Source organism: Eumetopias jubatus, unplaced genomic scaffold, assembly GCF_037043125.1.
Source record: "Eumetopias jubatus isolate StellerSeaLion01/CBP00866 unplaced genomic scaffold, mEumJub1_p1.0 scaffold_8, whole genome shotgun sequence".
Classification (NCBI taxonomy): domain Eukaryota; kingdom Metazoa; phylum Chordata; class Mammalia; order Carnivora; family Otariidae; genus Eumetopias; species Eumetopias jubatus.
Genome location: NW_028274814.1, coordinates 70047363 through 70071665, shown reverse-complemented (window position 1 = coordinate 70071665; position 24303 = coordinate 70047363). Strand labels below are relative to the sequence as shown.

The window sequence follows — 24303 nt, the reverse complement described above, 5'->3', positions numbered from 1 at the left end:
TCTTACCACTGGAAGTCCTAGCCACAGCAGTCGGGCAACAAAAAAAGTACTGGAAATCCTAGCCACAGCAGTCAGACAACAAAAAAAGTAAAAGGCATCCAAATTGGTAAGGAAGAAGTAAAACTATCACTATTTGCAGATGACATGATACTGTATATAGAAAACCTGAAGAACTCCACCAAAAAACTGCAAGAACTGATAAATGAATTCAGTAAAGTTGTAGGATGCAAAATCAATCTACAGAAATCTGTTCCATTTCTATATACAATAATGAAGCAGCAGAAAGAGAAATTAAGGAATCAATCCCATTTACAATTACACCCATAAAATAAGATACCTTGGAATAAACTTAACCAAAGAGGTAAAAGACCTGTATTCTGGAAGCTAAAAAACAGTGATGAAAGAAATTGAAGACAACACAAAGAAATGGAGAGACATTGTATGCTTCTGGGTTGGAAGAACAAATATTGTTAAGATGTCTCTACTACCCAAAGCAATCTACACATTTAAAGAAATTCCTATCAAAATACCAACAGCATTTTTCACAGAACTAGACTAGATAATCCTAAAATTTTTATGGAACCACAAAAGACCCTGAATAACCAAAGCAATCTTAAAAAGAAAAGCAAAGTTGAAGACCTCACAATTCCAGACTTCAAATTATATTACAAAGTTATGATGATCAAAACAGTATGGTACAGGTACAAAAATAGACATACAGATCAATGGAACAGAATTAAAAAATCCAAAAATACACCCATGAGTATGTGGTCAATTAATCTTCAACAAATATCCAAGGACAGAATATCCAATGGGAAAAAATCTCTTCAACAAGTGGTGTTAGGAAAACTGGACAGCAACTGCAAAAGAATGAAACTGGACCACTTTCTTATGCCATACACAAAAATAAATTCAAAGTGGATTAAAGACCTAAATGTGAAACCTTAAACCATAAAAATCCTACAAGAGAGCAAAGACAGTAATTTCTCTGACATTGGCCATAGCAACTTTTTTCTAGGTAGGTCCCCTGAGGTAAGGGAAGTGAAAATAAACTATTGGGACTACATCAAAATAAAAGAGCTTCTGCACAGTGAAGGAAATAATCAAAACTAAAAGGCAACCTACAGAATGGGAGAAGATATTTGCAAATGATATATCTGATAGAGTTAGTATCCAAAATATATATAAAAAACACAACACCCCCCAAACAATTGTATTAAAAAATGGGCAGAAGACATGAACAGACATTTTTCCAAGAAGATATCCAGATGGCCAACAGACACATCAAAAGCTGTTCATCATTGCTTATCATCAGGGGAATGCAACTCAAAACTACAATGAAATATTACCTCACACCTGTCAGAATGGCTAAAATCAACACAGCAAACCAGAGGTGTTGATGAGGATGTGGAGAAAAAGGAATCCTTGTTCACTGTTGGTAGAAATACAAACTGGTACAACCATTGTGGAAAACAATGGAGTTTTCACAGAAAGTTAAAAATAGAACCACCTTAAGATCCAGCAATTGAACTACAAGGTATTTACCTAAAGAATACAAAAAAACCCTCACTCAGAGGGGTACATGCATCCCTTATGTTTATGGAAGCATTATTTATAGTAGCCAAATTATGGAAGCAGACCAAGTGTCCATTGGGAGATGAATGGATAAAGATGTGGTATATATATATATACACAATGAATATTATTCAGCCATAAAAAAAATTAAATCTTGCCATTTGTAACAACATGAATGGAGCTAGAAAGTATAATGTAATGTTAAGTATAATGTTAAGTGAAATAGAGAGACAGTTACCGTATGATTTCACTCACATGAAGAATTTAAGAAACAAAATAAATGAGCGGGGTGGGGGTAGGGACAGACAAATCAAGAAACAAACTCTTAACTATAGGGACAAACTGATGGTTGCCAGAAGGGAGGTGGGTGGGGGATGGGTGAAATAGGTGATGGGGATTAAGGTGTGTACTTGTCATGATGGGCATTAGGTGATTAAAAAAAAAAATGCTCACTTCAGCAACACATATACTAAAAAAAGAAAAAAGCTATAATGACTTCTTACTCTTGCATCCCCAAATTCTCTTTAGGTAAAGCAGGATAAATAATTCAAGCTTTAAAAGGGAAGAATTTTCTCTAAATTTATAGTATAATTGTTAGAGTTACCCTCAAAAATTTTAGGAAAATTTTTAAGGTGAATTTGAACTTACTAATTTTTTTTTTTTTCCTCAAGAGCTTAGTACTTTTTTAATACATGGAAACCCTGTGTAATTTTTTCCTAAGACTATGAAAGATTATGGAGTGAAATTTAGTTTAGCCAGTGGTTTCTGTTCTGAAAGTGCCCCTAAGATATTTTAGAGTTGACTTTCTAATTTTATTTTTAATTAAAATGTCTTTTCAGTTTTTTCTGAAAATACTCAAATAAATGAAATTAGATATCCTTTCCCCCTCTGTTGTTTATGTTGTCTCTGTGTTCACAACTTGTGGGTCTTTTGCCTTTTCTTTCTGAAGCTACAGAAATAAGAAAACAAGGAATTTAGTGTTTTTTGTGAATCTGTTCTATAGTCATCTCATTTTCTGGTCATGGCACTACCCTCTACTATCAGTTAGAGTAGGTTAAATGGAAGTTTTGTATATTTTCTCATTATAAAACAGCCTCTCAAGACCACCTGTCTTCTAAAAACTTTGTAAGTTTACTTTTGTTATGTGTTTCTCTTTGTATATTTTCTCTTTAACTCAGCTTGAATTGATTTTTGTATATAGTGAGAGGTAGGATTCAAGTTCATTTTATAACATCTTGATACCCAGCTGTCTCACCATGATTTATTAAAAGGTCCATCTTTTCCTCTTGATACCTCCTCTGCTATATGTCAAGTGTTGATACACAGGTGTGACCCATTCTGGGTGTTCTCTTTTGTTGCTCTTGTACTGTATGGTTGTAATAGCATTATAATACGTCTTGACACATGGGAGGAGAAATCCTCCTTATTTTTTTCTCAAGAGTGTAATAATTATTCTTGGTTCCTTGATTCCCATCATCAAAGAGCTCGTAAATTTCCATTTTATTTTCAGCTTATGAAGTTAAAAAAAAAACAGTCTTGTTGGGATTTTGGTTTAGATTGTGTGGAATCTAGGTATCAATTTGGAAGGAACTAGCATTTTTATAATACTGAGTTTTCTAATACATGAACATGGGTTTTCCATCAATATTGATATATTCTTTAATATTGTAAACATGAAGTCTTATAATTTTCTCCTTAAAATTGCTTTTTCTAATACTCAATACTAGATACTTTATATTTTTGGTGCTCTTGATAATGATGTAATTTAAAATTTTATTTTCAAGGTATTAGTATGTGAATATATATTAGAATTTTGTGTACTTTTTTAAAAAGTCCACTGGTATTGTTAAACTCCTTTATTATAACAGTGTATCTGAAATACACTGATATTTTAAAAAAATACACAATTATATTTGTGAATAGTGCTTTTTTCCTTCTAAATCTTATACATATTTCTTATCTTACTGCATTGGCTAGAACCTCTAATGTTGAAGTCTTCCCAACTTTGGATAAAATTCTTTAATCACTTTCTTGTTAAGTATGATATTTGTTCTGGATTTTTTTCTTTACTCTTTATCAAGTTAGTGTAGTCCTTTATTTTTTAGTTTTCCTTTTTATTTTTAATTATTAGTAGATGTTGAATTTTATGACACATTTTCTATATTTATAAAAGTATATCTTTGATCCCTTAATAAATACATTAATTTATATTGCATTGGGAGCATAATCTTGTGTTTCTGGGGTATCATGATTCATTTTTATACAGTGGTGGATTGCTAGATTTTGTTACATATTTTTAGGATATTTTTCCTTCTGCTCATTTGTAGCATGACTTGTGCTGACCTTTTTAAGTTCGAGCACGTCAGGAGCTGTGCAAGGTATTTTATCTCGCTTATAAACTAACAGTTAATCTTTCATAGTTTCATGGGTTCTGGTAGAAGACACAAGATTCCTGGGTCGGAGATGAAGGATAGCATTTTATACCCAACAGCACCCAAAGAGTCACCATTTTTGCACCTGTTCCTTGAGCCCCAGTTCCTATATGGTGATATGAAGAAGACTAGATACATTTCACATACAGTGGATTATGATGTAGAAGAGGATCCCTGAGCTTAAGGAACCAAAACTTTGTAAGGGGCCGTAAGCATGCCTGCTTTTTGCTCTGGAGGGAGATATTTATCTTTATTTTCAAGACTGTCTCCAAAACTACCCTTTTCTCTAAAGGGATATACCGTCTCTCTTTTACTATACTAGTTTGATATACTAAGTATCTTAAGAAGATAGTGTGGAACAAAGACCAGTCAGTGCCTACTGTAAGACATGCAAAAGCACAAGGTATCTGTAAATTGTCTCTCAGTACAGCAAAGATTATTCGAGCCCATTAAATTAGTTACAAAATACTGCCTTTTTTTAATACTGTAGTTTTCTAATATCAAAGAATAGTTTATATAAGAATGGAGTTATTAGTTTCTTGAAAGTTTGTTGGAACTAACTAAAGCTATCTAGATTTGAAGTTTTTGTTATGGGAATATTTTTTTGACCACCTTTCCAATGTCCTAAATGGTTATAGGACTATTCAGGTTTTCCAGTACTTCCTGGATAAATTCTTTTTCTAGGAATGTGTTCATTTCATCTAAGCTTTCCAATTTATAAGAATAATGTTCATAGTGCCTCTTTTTATGTGTCCAGTTTCTGTAGTTATGTCTTACTTTTTCATTCTTGATGTTGGTTATTTGAGCTTTCTTTTTCTTGACCAGTTTTTCCAGATATTTGTGAAAGATAATATTTTAAAAGAACCAACTTTTGGCTTTTGAATCCCCTCTTTTTCTTTTCTGTTTCGTTAGTTTTTGTTATATAGTATTTCCTTCTGCTTTTTAAAGTTATTTTTTTCCCCTAAATTCTTTAGATAGACATAGATGATTTATTTTCAGGGCTTCTTATTTAAATACCTGTTTTGGTGAATCATACAACTATTCATATGTAGTGTTTATTATTTCTGTTCACTTCCAAAAAAAATAAATTTCCAATATGATTTCTTTGACCTGTGGATTATTTGAAAGCATATTTTTAGTTCTCAAACATATGGCTGATTTGTTTTGGTTAATTTACTTTTTTTTTTTTAAATTTGTTTCTTATGTGATTGCTTCAAGGTTGCAAATCATGGTCCATATCATTTTGGCCCTATGATATTTGGTGAGGACTGTTTTATCGAACAATAAAGGGTTAGTTTTTATAAATACTCCTTTTGTGCTTTAACAATAATAGATGTTACTATCACTGTGATTGTGGATTTGTCTATTTTTTGTATTTCTGTCACCCTTTGTTTTCCGTATTTTCAAACCATGTTATAATTTAATTGTTCTCTCTTGCTTGTGAATGGAATCCTTCATCAGTATCAAATGACTCTCTTGGTCTTTAGTTAATAACTTTTTGCCTTACTATTTTAACTGAATGAATATGGCTGTGTCAGCTTTCCTTTTTTTAAACTTTTTTCAGCTTTCTTTTATTTAGACTTTTCCTTGTTATCTTTTTATTTTGTTTTCAGTCTTGTTCATATTCTTTTAACTTGTGTGGGTTTTTTTTTAATATAAAAATAAAGTGTAAATTTTAAATCCAGAAAGATTGCTTTAAATCCAGACAGATCCCTCTTCTTTTTACTTGGCACATTTGATTCTTTCATACGTATTATAATTATTGAAATAATTGAATTTAAAGCTGTCTTTGTACCCCCAATTTATTTGTGCTTCTTTTTTTTCTTCTTTTTGAATTGCCCTGTATATATAAATTTTTCTCATGCAACTTTCTTTGAACTAGTTTGGAAGTTAGATTTTGTTTGCATATATTTTTTTGGTAATTGCCATTGAAATTTTACTCATATTTAACATAATGAAGTCTGAAGTTACAAAATATCTTTATCTTCCTTCTAAATAATACAAGCAAATTACAGCATATGAACTTCTTTTTACCTCCTCCCAACTTTAATTGTATTGTTGTCATGTATTTTGATTTTCTTCTTGAGTTTGCGTTTATATGTCCCAAGGTATTGCTAATGGATTTTTGTTTAGTTTTAGTTTTTAGATATCCTATGTATTTATCACTTTCTATGTTCTTAATTTCTTCTTGTGTCTTTATTCTTATTGCATCATCCATTTGGGATCACTTTTTATCTGAAATACTGTGATACTGTGATTTTTAGGAAATAATATATTTGGTCTTAGTCTCCATAGTTCCTGGCTCACGGTTCCTAAAACCCTTGGAATTTCCTAAGTGCAGAGAGTGAGTGATACTGTGACTTTTGTTAAGCACCTAAAGATGGGGGCTGGTTGCCAGGAAAGTCAACCATGTGATATGAAGGCTGGAACTTTCAGCCCCACCTCCTGCCCTCAGGGGAAGGGCTGAAGGTTGAAGGTAAATAAAACCGCCATTAAAATTCAAAAGGGTTGGGGTTTGGAAAGCTTCCTGATTGGGGAGCATGTGAAGATTGTGGAAAAGTGGGATGCTGGAGAGGGCATGGAAGCTCTGTGCCTGTTCTCACACCTTCCTTGTGCATTTCTTCCTTCTGGTTGTTCCTGAGTTTTATCTGTTTATAACAGTGAGCTAGTAAGTACAGTTGACTCTTCAACAACATAGTCTAGAACTGTATGGGTCCACTTATATAGTGATTTTTTTTTTCTTCAATAAATACAGTGCAGTAGTGTAGCAGAGGTGAAGGGTGCGAGAGCATCTGGCTGCAGGGGTCCCAAACAGATCACGTTCAGCCACTTGCTGCTGACAAAATCTGAAGGTGGAGAAATGAGTGGTGGTGAAACAAAAGGGGAATTTATTCCCACAAGGCCAACACTGGGAAGACACTGGACTAGCGTCGCAAAGACTGTCTTCAAAGTGCCAAAATACAGTGGTTGGTTATTCCTATTTTTGTGTTTTCAGAGAAACTACTTGTTTCTTCTTTCTTCTCTTGTTTGTGACGCCCTCCCATAAATAAGATAAATACAAGCTTAAAGGCGGGATATACCTGCAGAAAGGAAACGTCAGGATTTGGGGAGTCCTATCCAGCTTGACAAGAGACATGTTAAGAGAAGGACTTTCTAAATTTTTTGTATTTAAAGCTACCCATTTGAGTGTTCATCAAGTTGAAATTATTCCTTGGAAAATGAACAGAAATGATTTTTAATCATATCCCTACCATCTATTGTCATCTATTCATCATCCTCCTACATCTGTCTGTCATCTGCTGACTGTCTCCTCCTGAATAAGAAGTTGACTTCTTATTCATACATAAAAGCCTGTTGAAATATGCCATTGGCATACTTGTAGATGGAGATTTTGCAAAATACTATTCAAAAAGGGTAAGACAATGAGCTAGGTGTTTTTACAATTGAATTATTAAGGTAAAATGGGAGTAGCAGCAGTGAAAGTCACTGTACCTCCTCATTTGTTAAAAAATTGGAAATCACTGCTTTTATTCTGACTGTGTCAGTGTCTCAGAGCTGCTGGAGCAGAACTAAGAGATAACGCTAGCTAATTTGTGCCAAAGCTAGGCTTCCTTGACTGAGTCAGGACTGCCACTAGATCTACAAGTAGAGTGAAATGATGTTTATGAGCCATAGAGAGCAATACAGGGGTTCATTTTAATCATCTCTTTCTAAAGCCAGCTTCAGAGAATGATAGTGCCTTTTTCAAAATGAGCATCCATATCGTTCATTATTTGTCATATCACTTGGAGTCTATTTCTAAGAGTGTTACTAAGCCCAAAGTGATGGCATCTTGCTTATCACCTTTCATTAAATGTTAAGGATCCCTATATTCTTTTTAGACCCTACAAGAAAAAAGAAACAGAATTGTACAGTGTTGATAAATGTTTCAGTGTGATTGGTGCTTACCAATTCAAAGAATCAGCAGAACAGTCTTTGAGTTATGTATTCATTCTTGGTATACTAAAGAACATAGTAGAAAGTTGGTTATGTCTATTAAAAACAATTTTAACTCTTTGCTAGAGAGAACCTAAAGATCATTTGTCTCTTTCACTCCATTCCCTTTTATCATTAGTGAGACTTAGTTTTCTTAAAGCCAGATGATACAGAACTAGGGCTCCTAAGAGCAGACAAACTTTACCATTTTCTATTTCAAAAGTATCTTGGATGATAAGTGTAAAAAGTGTACATGTAGAACATAATTCCCCATTTTGTAGTAATAAAATAAGAGGCCAATGGAAGCCAAGTTGGCTATGTTCCTCATCAAACAGCTAAAAATTTATTGCAGATAGATTTCCATGATTATTGGGGATTATTAGTGAAGAATCTGTGAAAGCAGGTTGTATGTCATTTTTTGGTAGGTCTTTAAAAAATGTGCCTTTTTCCTCTGCATTTTTACTTTAAGATTTTATTACTTACCTTGCTTTTTTAAGTATAAGCAGCATAGGTTTATTCATATAGATGGAAAGATAATACTAGAAGAGGCTGGGAGAAAAAATATCTATTGATGGGTGGCTTACATGATTTTTGCCACTTTAAACAACTCAAAGGTAGGGTCATTCAGTGTACTTTTTAGAGACACAGCAAGTCATTAATAGAGATTTTTGGTTATGAAGATGGACATTATCTTCTACAAATCTTTGCCTTTTTGGACATGAAGTAGCAATTATTTAATAATTATTCAGGCGTAATATTCTAACCAAGTAAAATGTTCAGCTATTGCTACCGAGTGCTGGAACAGAAAAAGACCAGTTAATGCTTTGAAGTGGTTATTAGACAAACCAAGAGATTCTATTTGTGCAGCTCAAGAAATGTTACATAGAACTGGGAAAAGAGGAGCCATAATAAGAAAGATTGAGTGACTGACTACTCAGTGGTCTACCCATTCAGCTATTTTTTTTCCCCCAGACTAAGTGAGGGGCAGATCCCCTGAGCTGTTTATACCAAAACTTCCTATCCTTGAGGTTTTTGTTGTTAATCTTGGGGTTGGTTTAGAGGTTGTTTCAAATATAGTAAATGGGTGGTTTATCTTAGGTGTTTCCTACTTGAGAATGTCTTTCACATTCTCACGCCTGAAAGACAACTTGGCAAGATATAAAATACTTGGATCACAACATTTCCTCCTTAAATATGTGCAGGTGTTGCTCTGTAGTGTTTTATATTGCCTGGTTTTTAATACTTGGTGGGTGAGCTGTTTTTTCTTTCTGCTCTATCTGTAAAAAAAATCTGATCAATTTTTGTTAACTTTACAAATCAGAAAATTTCCCAGGATGTGTTGTGCTACTGCTACCTACCCCCGGGCCCCATTTATTTCTTTTATAATGATTTGTCTTTCAACAATATCTTTTATCATTTTAATTTCCTTTGCTTTCCATTCTTGGAGAGCATTTCAAATTGATGTTCCACACTGATTCCAAATTTCACACAGCTTCATTTCTGTTATTTACTGGTTCCAATATGGTGTTTACTTCTGTAATTATTTACATATTCTATTAATTTTTTAGTGTTCTTGGCAATCCTTTCCCCTACCCATTTCCCTGTTTAATTTCATTCTGTTGTCTTGACGTAAACTGATTCCCTTCTCATGGCTCTCTGATCCTGCTTTTTAGGCAAGGCCAGACCTTTTTTGAAGAACGGATTAAAAATTTGGTCGGGGGGGTGTTCATTTATTACTTTGCTGATTTAATATTTCCTATAATAATTCCTTCCGTTTTACTCCTCAGGCCTTTATATCTGTTGCATGAATATTTCCACAGCCAGATTCTAGCCCTGGGCTTATCTTCCTCTGTACACATTTCTTGTGTGTTTTGTCTATGCCCTATTCAATTACAGTCTACAATCAGGTGATTCACAGCTGTTAGCTGCTGTTTAGGTCCACATTGTTTGTTGTGCTAGAACATTTATTTCTAGATGTCACATAGAGCTAAATATGACAAAGCACCACTTACGTTCCTATTTGCTAAAATCATTGCCTTGAGGAAAACGTATTGATTTCTTATTAATCTTTGTGTATTCCATTTGTCGGGTGTAAAAGTATACTGCCTCCACTTTTGTTAGCATTTCATACAGTTATCTTTCTCTCATAACCTCTACTGTTTTAGGAAATTTCTTACCAAAAAAAAAATTTCTTACATATGTATTAATTTCTTTATTTGTCATCTCTCCTCATCAAGAAATTCCTTCCTTCTCTGTTTTTTTCCTGCCCTCTTCAATATGTGTGTTCTTAGGAACACTTCTTCTTCTCTTTATCTTAATACTGGAATATTATACTGTTACTTAAAATTATCTTGAGCTACAAGGGTGACAAACCAGTATCGAGATTGTTCTATAGAACTACACAGGGATGTGTTTTCTTTGGTCTACAGAGTATGTTGTACCTTCTGTGTCTCACTCATTTGGCTTCTGTATTTATTGTACCTGAGTTCCGTAAGAAGTTTGAGACCCTTTTTTGAGAAAAGAATAAAGAGAAGGAAAATTTTTGTAATATAATGCGTTAAAGCTACAGAATTATGGGAAAAATACTGCAAGTTATAACCAAATTTTAATAGTGGTTATGTATGGGAGGTGTGATTAGAGGTGATTTTTATTTACCTAACTTCTTACCTGTGACTTCCAAATTTTCCCTAATGAATAATATGTATAGTGTAAAACTTGTCAGTTAATAATAATATAAAAGCATACGGTTTTGGAAAAAAATTAAAAAAAATAAAAGGATATGGTTTTGTATATGCATCCCAAAGCACTAGATCAACTGTTAAGCCAAGGTCTGTGCTTGACAGTTAGGCGAGTTACAGTACAGAAGATATGTGAGTTATGATCATTCCATTAAAGGGGTTGTAGTTGGGTTTGGAGAAACAATGTGATGACAGATTTTACTGAGATGTTACAGTAAAAAGGAATATGATGAGATCAATATTATATTCTCAAGTAATAAGGGAGAAGTCATTTAGGCTGTTAAAGACTGCACAGAGTTTAAATGATGGTGACAATGCTTATAATGCCTTGTGAAGAGCTTTTTAACACTATAGAACAATAATTCTGCTCGTAATCCCCATAGATAAAATCTCACTCATAACCTGGCTCCTCTGTTACAGGAATTTGTGTTGTATATATATTTTCATTACTTTGGGGCTTATTGCTCTTTGAAGTTGCCCAGTGCTGTTTGTGAAAGTCTTAAGTCTTGTTGTTAGAGAAGAATAAAAACTGAATTCTCATTGTGTTAACAACCTGGTAACTGTAGAACCTAGACTTCAGAAGAATGCAGACAAAGCAGTCCTGGGCAGGACAGCCAAACAGAAAGAAACAACTACAGTAAGGGACACTTTTTTAAAAGACAGATTCTCTTTCTTTTTGTTAAAATTATTCCTTTAGAGATCATAGAGCAATGATTTGCAAAATGAAATTGGGACATCGTGGTCCTTGTTCGAGAAGCATTGTTATGGAAATGTACCTTCCTGTGCTTCTAAGAAGCTAATTAGTTGCTGCCTGGCTTGTGTCGAGAGGCTGCTGTGGTTCATGGGTATTTACCTATCGCAACAGGATTTTCTAATGCTATTTGTTTATGAAATTATTTATACTTCTGACTCAGGGTTTTAAAAGGACTTCCAGCAGTTTTTGAAAGCCAGCTTCAGCGCTCAAGAGCATGTGTGCTATTGATGGCGAATCAGCTTGGCAACGTGAGAGTGTGTGAATCGTGTTGCACTGTAGTGTCTGAGGTGCAGTTTTCTGGTGAAACTCCTTGAGGACAGGCATGATAATGAGTTTCCATTGATGTAGACTTCTTTATTTATTTTGTAAGAAATCGAACTTTCTAACAGTATTCAGAAACAGTACCAACATAGATTTTTGTGGTTGCATTTACACTAGTAAGCTGCCAACAGGAACTTGTACCACCCCGTTCCTTATGTTCATTTCAGTTCATCGCTTTTGGGTGGACTATTAAGAATTTGTTCTTTATCAGACATTTATTTTGATTAGTGTTTGGAATAGGGAATAAGTCAGAAGTTCTTCAGAGATTTTTTTCCTAAACTTTAACTATCATTAATGACATCCATTTGTGAAGTACTTAATTCTTAATTTGGGGGATTTCATACAGTATTACTTAACTGCCCTTCGTTGAACAGGGAGCTTTGTCTCGGGACAGAATTCCATTTGTTTCCCCAAAGTAGCGAAGAGGTTTTGGGGTGGCAGAGCCTTAATAGCCAAGGCTTATCAGAAATGGGCACCATGTTTAGAAATCCATAAATTAGAATTTGCATGGATATTTTATTGATAGCAAGGTGAGATAACGCTAGTGACCATGGAGCCCGCTGCTCTCCCTGAACATGGCGTTCTTTCACAGTTCTCCATTTTCATAGAGCAGTTTTATGGGTTTACGCTTGTCACATATAACTGACCAGACTGAGCTTTTTAACATGACATCTGGTGGCAGTAAGTCACATAGCAAGTGGTAGGGGGCAGGAAAGAGATCAGACCCTCCTAACCCCTAGAAGTGCCCATGTGTTGACTAAGGTAGTAGGTCCAAAAAGCAAAGTGTCTGAGAAATTTCTAAAGGGTCACATTCGAGTCAGAGGCATGGCCCTTGGTTCTCAAGTGGCACATAACAGAGATTAGGGGACCTGAATCTGTGAGACTCACTTTGACATTAACCTGCTTATGTGACTTCCTGAAAATCTCTTCTTGTCTGTCTTTGATGCTAGGTTTCTTTACCTTTTCTTGGGGGATAATGAATGATCTCTGTCCCACCTACCAACTGATAGGGTGACCTTGCAAAATAATATAAAATATATAAAATAATATAAAAAAGACTTTAGAAAATAACATGGCATTCAAGTGTAAGGTGGATGCTTACTGGTTGCTCCTTCTTACCTTCTTCTTCCAACAGTTCCATAAATACTGGAATTTTTCAGGACTAAGTTCTAGGCATTCTTCTCCTCTTCCATTTCTGGGTGATCTCATCCATTCCCATGGTTTCCATTTCGTGCACCATCCACATGGAACTATCTTCTGAGCTTCAGATATTTGTGTAACTTCCAAAGCCCCCTGGACCCAGTCTCACTTTGATGTTGCTTTTAAATATATATAGTCTAGCAACTAAAAGCAATTGAATAGTAATATTACTCTGTGTCTTGAAGAATACAATAGCATGTAGGTTATAACATAGCAATATTTCTTAAAATCTCTGTTGTCTACCCCTTTGCCTTCCCTCCCAATTCAGGCTTCAGTCAGTCCCTTTGTTAAAGACTCCCATTTTTTCCATACCAACCTGAGGCTCTCATTCACAGCTCTCTCCAGTCTCTTTTCATTTGGACTTTTCCCTGCAAACCAAATCTTTGGTCCATGTTTTCTTCTCCATCCTTTTTTGCCTAGCATGGTAATGGCTCAAGAACCAGGGTGACAAAGACCAGATTCTCCCTAGGGGATGAGAGAGGAAGGAAAAGTTGGTTATTTTGGCAGAATTATTGGGTGGGAGAAATGGGGCAAGCTGGGAACACTCACATGTAAATATTCTGTATTCCTGACACACTCAGGGAGTGTTCTACTTGCTCTCTACTTGTGTGTTTCACAGAGCACTTCTGACTCAACCTGGTTAAAACTTGACCCTGTTACCTTCTGCCCACACTTGCTTCTCCTCCAGTGTCCTGTATCTCTGTACCAAGTAACCAACATGCTCCTACTTGATTATTCCGGACGTCTGAACATCAGTCCTCGAGTTCTTCCTCTCACCTTTCGTGTTCCATCCCAATTCCCTTTAGCCTGGATACTAAATACAGACTTCTGGAATCTCTCCATTTTACTCCATCTCCTCTGCTGTCACTGTACTTGTCGCTCCCCTGCAATCAGTTTTCCATACTCTGAAGAATAACTCTTTAAAAACATGACTCTGGTAGCGTGTTTTCTTCCATTATACTATTTAAAGGCTTCTAAGTACCAAGTCCTTAATATGGCCTCTTGCATAGTCAGGTTTGGTCTCTTGTCTATGTTTCTGGAAATAGTCCCCCTTCTTCAAGAGGTTGCATCTCTTTTCACCTCAAGGCCTTTGTCTAAGCTGGACTGATTGTCTAAAGTGTGTGTCACCTTCCCCACGCTGTCATCAGGCTCTAGCTTACTCATTCACCTGATCTCTGCTTAAATATGACCTTCTCATCCAAGAACTATCTGACTCATCAAGCTGGGCCAGTCCCTTTGCTACGAGCTCGTGTTCTTCACACTTCCCCTTTGGTGAGACCCATCACATTTGACATCTAATTACTTGTTCAAGCACATTTTGGCTGACAGACGCTAAGCTCCATGAGGACAGAGGACATGTCTCTCCTACAGCACTGTGTCCAGCTCAGATCAAGTATGCGATGAACACTCACTGATTAATGGATACTGCTTTCATGATCCTGGACTCTGTCTGCCTCTCTCCACACATACACTGGTTCACACTTATTTTTTACCTCTGAGAAAATCCCGTATCATTTCATATTTCCTTAAGGCCATGCTCTTCTCTGTAGAATTGTTCCCTGCCCTGCCCCCGCCCCCCACCACCCGAACTAGCATCTAATCATGTCAGCGTGCAGCAGTTGTCCCGCATCACAAGATGGAACCCAGTGTGTAGCTGTACTGTGACCCTTACCGTGGTATTTTGAAATTATTTATTTGATTGCCTCTTTATGTGAGCAGGGCTTGTGTATAGCTTCTCTTATAATAGAGACCCTGTTTTGTTCACTTATATTCGTCCTGATAATGCCAGCACCTAACAAGTCAGACTGAATCAAAAAAAATTAAATTGCCTCATAACTAGAGGTATAGTCATCCTAGAAATAATCGCTAACATTGACTACTTTCCATATGCTAAGCACAATTTTAAGGGCTTTTACACTATGAGCTCACTGAATCTCAACTCCTATGAAAGAATTACTTTTATTCTTCCCATTATATAGGTGAGCTGGAGACTCAAAAAGGTTAATTTGTACAGCCTTAACCAGCTGGGGAGTGGCGAGGCTGGAATTTAAACCTATTGTTCCAGAGCCTACCCTCATCTGTGCTCGCCAGTCAGTAGAGTCTAGAACTTTCAAAATTGGGTTCTGGAATCTCTGTCTGGGTGTAATTCTGGTTCCTCTGCTTATCATCATCTGACCTGGGGTAAGGTCCTTCTTTGCAAAATGGGGATAATTATATGTCCTTTATAGGGATGTTGTGAGGAGTTAAGAAAATAATCAGTCCCTGTGAAATATCAAATGCAGGCAATTGTCACACTGTTAAGTCCATGTGAGTACTCCTTTAACAGATCTTTGGGTTTCTTTCCAATTCTAAATCCAATGAGTCTGTCTTTTTATAATTCCCTCAGTCTTTTCTCTTTGCCATTCCCTGTTACTTTTCAAGGTCCTGGTGTTTATTTTTAATAATTAACCTTTATAAGACCTGCCTGAGGCTCTCTCTACATTTCTCTCAGGTAAAATCTATGGGCTTTGTGACAAGCATGTGCCACCTAAAACCACAGTCCTGATTGCCCATGCTTAAATCTATGGGCTGTGTGCCTCAGTCAAGATGTCTGGCTAAAGAGAGCAACTGAATTCCTGTTAGAGCCAGACCAGCAGGAAAAGAAATCCAGACAATTACTGTTGTCTGATTTTTGGAATCTTACTGAGTTGTTCTAATTGTAAAAGAACTAAAAAGAATATACAATTAATTTGTCAACATTTGCATCAAATGTTTCCTCTTTCCAAGTTAGATGAAAGCCAATTTAGTATGATATGTTCTCTTAAATTGATTAGCAGTCAGATGGAAACTTCCAGCTGTTTAGGTGAAGATTTAATTGTAAAGACTATTCATACTTTGTCTACTAACATGTGCTTATTTTACGAAACTCATAAAATCTTGATTCTTTTCATGTATATTTATATATATTGATAGACACTACAGCAGCAAATACTACTTGTGGAAACTACAGAGTTTATAGTTCTGAGATTTAATGGTCTGACTTGTGTGCAGTTATTACTAGTAGTTATTCAATAGTACAGAAGCAGATATATATTAACTTAAATAAATCTTATCTGTCCATGTATTTGCTTGGTTCAAAGATGGAACCAAGTAAATAAAAATATGGCAAAACATATCTAAAACAGGTGAAGTTGGGGAGAGTTTTGACATCAGGAGGGAATTTAGCTCACAGAGTAAATACCATGAAGTCCAAAACACTTAGTGTAGAGGTGGGCATCTCTGACTGCCTAATAAAGAGGGAAATAAAAGACCGCTGTGTGATTTATAGTGCCCATAAACACAGAGAGGGAGCACAACTGTTGTAGTTACCGAGACTGTAGACAAATATCTCCTGTTATCTGCAATGTGGTAAATAGTACCACCAGCAGCCCTTTTTCAGAAAACACATCAACAGGTGCTGCTACCTTCAATATGGGCTATTTTTTGGCATTATAATGATTAACTCATTAAAAGCAGTTCTCCATGGTATCTTGCATAACCCCTTGATGTTCTGACTTAATCTAGAGATCAATTTATAGTATCTACAGGTAGAAGAAGATTACATTTTCTTAGATAATCCTGCTTGATTTTTTTTTCACTTAGCTTTTGACAAGTATTGATTAGATATTAGTTTTAGATTACATAATAAGACCTACCTGGAAATTTTATGTACCACTGAGAAGTGAGCTAGATATGGCCAAGAATATCAAGATTTTCTTTTAAGAAATAATTTTAGATTAGCCTAAAGTTGTGGACTATAATAGAACTGTAGTTTTTTAAATACATGGTGAGCACCAGGAGTGCTTGGAGGATTTTTATTTTATTATTTTTTTAAAAAATTTTTAAAAGATTTTATTTATTTGACAGGGAGAGAGAGAGAGAGAGAGAGCACAAGCAGGGGGAGCAGCAGAGGGAGAGGGAGAAGCAGGCTCTCAGCTGAGCAGGGAGCCTGATGCAGGGCTCAATCCCAGGACCCTGGGATCACGACCTGAGCCAAAGGCAGACGCTTAATGGACTGAGCCACCCAGGTGCCCTGCTTGGAGGGTTTTTAAAAGACCGACCCATCTCCCATCTCTAGTTTTCTATTTAGTAGGTCTGGGGTGGGTAAGGTGAGAGTATCCTTATTTAAAAAAAAAAAAAAAAAAAGGCTACATAAGTGATTTAGTGATCAGTGAAGTTCTGGAACTACTACCATAGGTTATGCTGCATTAATTTCAGATAGAAACAGATTTTAAGCAGGTATAATCAAATATACCTTAGCCATAAAACCATCTGTTTTGTGGTTAAGATCATCTGTTCTTAAGGACTCTAAATTACCAAAGTATTGTCCATTGTAAGCTATTTCAGAAATCTATACCTAGCCAGTCGAACAGGGTGACTTACTGTATGGATTTTCTATTAGTAAGCCAATTAAGAGTTTTGGTGTATCTGCTGGAAATGATGACTTTGAGTAGTTAATATGCTCCTAGGATAATTTTTATTCTCATCATTGTCTGATTACATTTCCATATAGACTAAAAATATTTTGATAATTATATCCTATCTAGAGAGCATTTTCTTATTTTTAGTCCACAAAAATTACAAAACATGCTTTATATACATTCTAAAGTTATCTGAGAGCTCTAAAGGTAGTTTCGTTTGTAGGCTTTCAAGTGAAAATCTGAAAATGGGTATCTCCACATTATGTCTTGACTTACCTGCAGTAGTCACTAGTTATAAACAAAATCTTTAAGTATCTGGTAAACCTTTGTTTAAAGTAAAAAACCAGGGGTGTGTCTCTGTGTCTTTGTCTAGCATCAGTATTTATAACAACAAAGAAATCGTGAGTAAGTGCCTTCTGTTGACTTTTCCTTGTTTCTTCACAGGCATTGCTTCCATGACAGTGCCCGTGTACATTGCGGAGGTCTCCCCGCCCAACTTAAGAGGTCGATTAGTCACCATCAATACCCTCTTCATCACCGGAGGCCAGTTCTTTGCGAGTGTTGTGGATGGAGCCTTCAGTTATCTCCAAAAGGATGGATGGAGGTCTGTAAATTGTTCTTACGTTTAATTTTCAAATCATGATTTTAGGGGATGGGAGAAACATTGAGAAATGATAGGAAAAATGTAACTGGGTATTTTGAATCATTATAGCTAATTTATAAGTGGGTGGCATTCAGCAAAATTGAAAGTGGACAAGAAGCTGATATTTAATGATAGACAAGGAACCTACCATTATGAATTGATATTTACAGGCTTTTAGCATTTAGGTGACATTTCTCATACTCTGTGTAATCTTTTGCAATATTTGTTTAAAAATGAATGCGGCAGTAAATATGTATGGAGTTCTTGAATTGTATCAGCGATTGACAAGGTGTTTATGAACTGCAGATATAATTAACATCCTTTCTGGATTTAAGAGGCTACATTCTGAACTGAATGAAAGAAAACCCACTCTTTAGAGGTATAGATTAAGCTATATAAAAATATATTGTTGTATATGTATATATAAATTTAAAACACACAAATTGTTCCTTGATCACTATTTGCTTTATTTTGAATCAAAAGAGATGAGAAAAATGTTTTTAAAATGCTTTGAAATATTTTCAAACTAAGTATTATAGAAACAAACTAATCTTATGTTAAAGCTTAAAACTATAATAGGCTCTGGATTTTGATATCATACTTTAATCAAAACAATAGATTGATGTAACTGTTCAGGGAAATTTTGTCAAAAGGTGCAGCAGATAAACAGTATTCTCTTGTTCTCTTGCCACCATGTATTACAACAGATGTTTATTGAACATCTACTCTGTATGGGTGCTGGAGTTAGAATATTGAACAAGACAGACTCTAGTACTTACACACAGGGTGCTTACAGTGTAATTCTTAACAGCTGAAGAAAAAAGGGTTTGATATGATATGGATGTAGGGAATTAGGCTTCTATGTGAACAGCACCATAAATCATGTGCCTTGATGAGCCATTAAAGACTGAGACTGATGAAGTTTTATTAAAAGTTCTGTGAGAAGACTTAACGATGCCAATTAGGGCTGTGTCAGGGCCATTAAAGAGAGGACACAATTCTTAAAGCATTAGGTTCTTCCTGCATATGTTGCTAAACCACTTTTACCTTTGAAGGAATGAATCTCTGCCAAAGTGAGAAATTACTAGAGAAATGAAGAAACTGGAAATTTCGTCTTTCTTTTTCCACTCTGTAGATGAATAACTTACCAGCGTAAATTGATATTTTAAGTTTTTCTTAAAAACTCAGAGGAAGTCAATTTTTCAACCCCACATCTTTAAGTAGATCTAAAACATTTTAACTTATTTACATTAAGTTAAAATTTTAGGGGTACTTGGGTGGCTCAGTTTGTTAAGTGTCCGACTCTTGGTTTCTGCTCATGAGGGTCATGATCTCAGGGTCATGAGATCTAGCCCTGCGTTGGGCTCTGTGCTTATTATAGCACAGAGTCTACTTGGGACTCACTCTTCCTCTCTCTCTGCCCCTTCTTCCTGTTCTCTTTCTAAAATAAATAAATCTTTTCAAAAAATTTTATTAATGTAAATAACATATATGCTTTGATTAAAAATATATTTTTAGGGGCGCCTGGGTGGCTCAGTCAGTTAAGCATCTGACCCTTGATTTCAGCTCAGGTCATTATCTCAAAGTCGTGAGATGGAGCCCCTCGTTGGGCTCCGTGCTGAGCGTGGGGCCTGATTATGAGTCTCTCTGCCTCTGCATCTCCCCACCCCTGCTCATGCATGTGCATGAGCGCTCTCTTAAAAAAAAAAAAAAAAAATTGTTTTTAAATGAAAACAGAGTGCATTAGCCATGTTTTTTACTTAAGTATAGCAATTTAGATATCTTTTCTCAGCACTGGTTAGGAAAGAGAGACAGATCATACAGTATTGAAAATAATTTATGAGTGTGGTGTCCCTGTGTAGAAGTGGAGGCATTAGAACACTTTTCCACAGGCATGGTGACACAGTTATAGACAGACCTGGATTCACATCTGTTTTCTACCTCTCATTAGCTACAGACCTTGAACGAGTTACTAAGCTCACTGAACTTCACTCCTGTGATTGTAAAAAATGGGATCAAAAGTACTTAAGATTATTGTAGGATCTACATTATTATATATAAAGTATTCAGCCCACTGTTTGGCATATGGCAGATGATCAGTGGACAGTGAGTCATATTATTATTTACTATTCTGATGAATGATTGCAGGATGGATACTATATAGTTAAGTTTTGTAAGTGAGGTTGAAGGAAAACACATCCCATGGCTTCTGTTTTCTTTATTGGTACAGTTGAGACTTGGAGGTGATAGGAGAGAGGCCTACAGAAAATAAATGTTAAATGCTTATGGCTGCCCTAGAAAGTATAAGAAAGCAAAGACTAGAGACAAAAATGATTTTCCAAATAACCATGGGACCCCAGCTCAAGTTGGAGACATATATTTGCAGTAAAGCCGAATAGCATGCCTGTGTATGTTTTTCCCACAATACTAGGCTGAAGGGTGAAAAAATAAAATATAAGAGGATGGGAAAACTAACGTTGGGCTGGTAGTCAGCCAAAGGCATTAACATACCAGATCACTTGGAACTCACTTATTGTTTGCATGAATACGCATTCACTTATGTCCACATGCAAATAAGTTTCCCTTTTTTAACTGGTGAATTTTCAGTGTGTTATTCTCTTCCAGTATCTGGTATCCTTAGCAGTGTGTTTAACTTCTCAGACTCCTGGGCTAATAGGAGTGTGGTTACAAGCAAATAAAGGTTTTGAAGTACTACCTTAACATCAACTTTAGAACTGTCAGCAATTATAACTTGTTTAAAATTATTAACAACAAATAATTCATTTTTGTGGGGCTGTATATTTCAGAAATCCTAATTAAAATGTGGGTGTAAATGTTACATATAGAATTTTTTCATACTCATAGTTTTGCATATTATAAAGGAAGGTGTCCCCTGTCTTCTGAGAGTTTTGACATTTTTAAAAATTTTTAATTTTTTTTAAATAAAAAAAATTTTTAATTTATTTTTTGACAGAGAGAGAGAGAGACAGCGAGAGAGGGAACACAGGCAGGGGGAGTGGGAGAGGAAGAAGCAGACTTCCCGCGGAGCAGGGAGCCCGATGTGGGGCTCGATCCCAGGACCCTGGGATCATGACCTGAGCCGAAGGCAAACGCTTAACGACTGAGCCACCCAGGCACCCCCAAGAGTTTTGACATTTTAACATTATTTCTTTATTTCCCTTTTTGACTTTTCATTGCCTCTGGACCTGTCTAGTTCAAGTCACCAAACATTTGGTGTCATTACTATATAACCAGTGTCCCAGATTTTACTAGCTTACCTTGGAGTGATGAACAATTTTAGAATCTGTTAGCAAGTACTATACGATCCTAACCAAAATCTCGAGACACTGGTGGAACTGATATATTCACAATTTGCAGATTAAAAAAATGCTAAGAGAAGTTAAAGATTTGGTTGAGGACACATGGCTGTTACATAGAAGAGTTTAGAGCCAGTTCTTCTTACTTGAAATCTAACTACTTTCTTCCTCATTTTACTTCCAATAGTTTATAATTTAAAATGTAGTTATTGAAAATACAGTAGTGATCAGATGAAAACTTATAGAAGATGAAACTGATTAATCAGATAGAAAAACTTATTAGCCTTTGATGTTCTTGAGAAACTAATCTTTTGTGCCAAAGGGGTCAAAGCTACTCTTCTTTTATTTGGATATCCTAGAAATAAATTGTTTTCTGCTGAACAAGTAGAAGATTAGTTTTTTTAGAAAAAAGAATTGCCAGTAGAAAATTGAACCTTGGTATTTGTCTAACACTCTTGCGTTATTACACATTCTTTGCTGGGAAAAATGTCATCCGGCTTCATGAGGAAAGAGGAGTAAGGATTTTGAAGAGATCATTAATGATTAGAATTTTGTAAAAACAACTTTATTGTGATATAATTCACATACCATTCAGTTTACCCATTTAAAATGTATAATTCAGTGGCTTTTAGTACATTCGCAGAGCTGTGCAGCCATGAGTACAATCAAATTTAGAATATTTTCATTACCCCACAGGAAAACTTCGTGCTCCTTAGTTGTCACCCCCCAACCTTCCAGCTCCTGCCAGGTCAAGGCAATCATTCATCTACTTCTTGTCTCTGTAGATTTGCCTATTCTGGATATTTCATGTAACATTATGTGGTCCCTTGTTGACTGGCTTCTTTCACTGACCAAATGGTGATCAGTGAAATGAACCAAGGTTCATTCATATTGTAGAATGTGTAAGTATTTAATTTCTTTTTATTGGCGAATAATGTGGATATACCACATTCCATTTATCCATTTATCTGTTGATGGACATTCCCACTTTTTGGCTGTTACAAATAATGGTGCTGTGAACATTTCTGTACAGCTTTCAGGGTGGACATGTTTTCAGTTCTCTTGGGTATCCACTTCAGAGTAGAACTGCTGGGTCATGTGGTAACTACGTTTAGCCTTTCGAGGAACTGGCAGACTGTTCTCCAAAGTACTGCACTATTTTATATTCCCACTTAGCAGTGCATGAGAATTCCAGTTTTTCTGCATCCTAGTAAACATTTATTATCTTTTTGATTATCATCATCTTAGGTGGGTGTGAAGTGGCATCTCATTGTGGTTTTGATTTGCCTTTCCCTGATGACTCATGATGTTGAGAAAGATTTTATTTTTACCTAACATTACAGTGCTTACAAAGATGGCAGAGGTATTTTAGTAGTTGGTATTAATGATACAAAGTTTTATCACTGCCTTTTTCTGTGCTGATAGTTTTTAGTCTTGCTTATTTGAACATAGATTCACTCACTACACTTCAAGCAAATGAAGGTTTCCTTTTGTTCACTGCTGAATTAAAGCCTGGCATGTCGCAGGCCCTCAGTAAATATATATAATAGGGTAAATTTCACAGCTTCCACTGTGAGGGTATAAAACACTTACCTGGGCATGCCACTGCTTCAATGTTTCACAGCCTCTCCATTTCCCAGCGGAAATAAAAAATCAGGCTCTTATCATGGTTTGTGTGTCTTCCATTATCCAATCTGTGCCTGCTTTTCCAGATTTTTTTAACTTCTCGGTGCCTCCCTCCCTCTTCCTTTATATAACAGCCATGCCTGTATACCCAATACACCAATTGCACCTTGCTTTTTCATGTTTTTAGGTTTTTTCTGTCTGCTTACTTTACCTATAATGCTTTCCTACCCTGTCGTGCTTTACTGGTCCACCTGCTGTTCCTCCTTTAAATCTCTGCTTTGTGTATCATGTGAAGCTGTTTCTGTCCCCTGGTCCTTTCATAAGGCTTTGTACATAGCTTCACTGTTTTATACGCTTATTATTTTGAACTGGTTACTTTTTTGTCTGTCTCCTAATTCACTTTGGAACTCCTGAGTGTCATTGACTTTGTACTCGTTTCTAGATCTAGGGAAGAGCCTGGAACATAGAAAATGCTCCGATAATATTTACTGAACTGAGCTGAGTTGATTCAGCTCTAGGGAAGGGACTCTTAACTAAAGTGAAAAGATGCTGATTTTTAAACCAAAATGCCAATTCATTAACGTATGTTGAGGAATACATTTACTTCATAGATGGCTGGCAAACTAAATTATTAGTCATAAGTGTGTCTTATTAAGGATAAAAATCAGAGAGTGAAAATTAGTTTTGAAGCCCTTGTAGCTTTCCATCCTTCAAAATAATATGCCTCTCTGGCTGCAGAACACTTTTTGTTCTTTTTTGGACAGAGCTGGTTTTCAAATGAGTATTCTTCTATTTATGATTACATAAACCATCATGTGACTTACAGTAATAAGACTGGTATACCTATAGAGGGGCTAAATTATTTTCTTTTAGGTTGATTTTTGTTCATTTTATTCTCAGATTTAATTTTTTAAAATTAGAGTTATCTCCCTAGCCCATGCACAACCATTTGGTAAGTGTCTGAGTGTGCTAGGTATTTTCACATTTTTCATCATTTACATCATGCTTTTTTTGTGTGCTAAGGAAGGAGAAATTGAGGAAATGTAAGTGTTGAATGAGAAGCACAGAGTATTAGTGTTAGTAACGTCTGTATGAGAGATTTTTCTGGAATATCTTCAGGCTAATTCGTGGACAGTGTGAGACTTGTGCTGAGTTCTTTGAAGAATTGGTGGACAGAGGTGGAAATGGGGGCAGAATATAGGCTAGGTGAGGGTAGGATCAGGAGGCTTGTAATTGGGATAATGAAGTGAATGAGAGATGGGAGCCAGATGCTAGAAGTCTGT

General features: G+C 35.8%; 1 protein-coding gene across 1 annotated transcript in view; it reads left to right on the top strand.

Annotated features, from left to right (window-relative positions):
* The window catches only part of SLC2A13 (solute carrier family 2 member 13), a 376137-nt gene that overhangs the window by 41330 nt on the left and 310504 nt on the right, over positions 1-24303 (top strand). The window contains exon 2 of the mRNA XM_028113233.2: positions 17879-18038. Within this exon, the coding sequence (XP_027969034.1) occupies positions 17879-18038 (160 nt within the window). The remainder of the gene's footprint in view (positions 1-17878; positions 18039-24303) is intronic.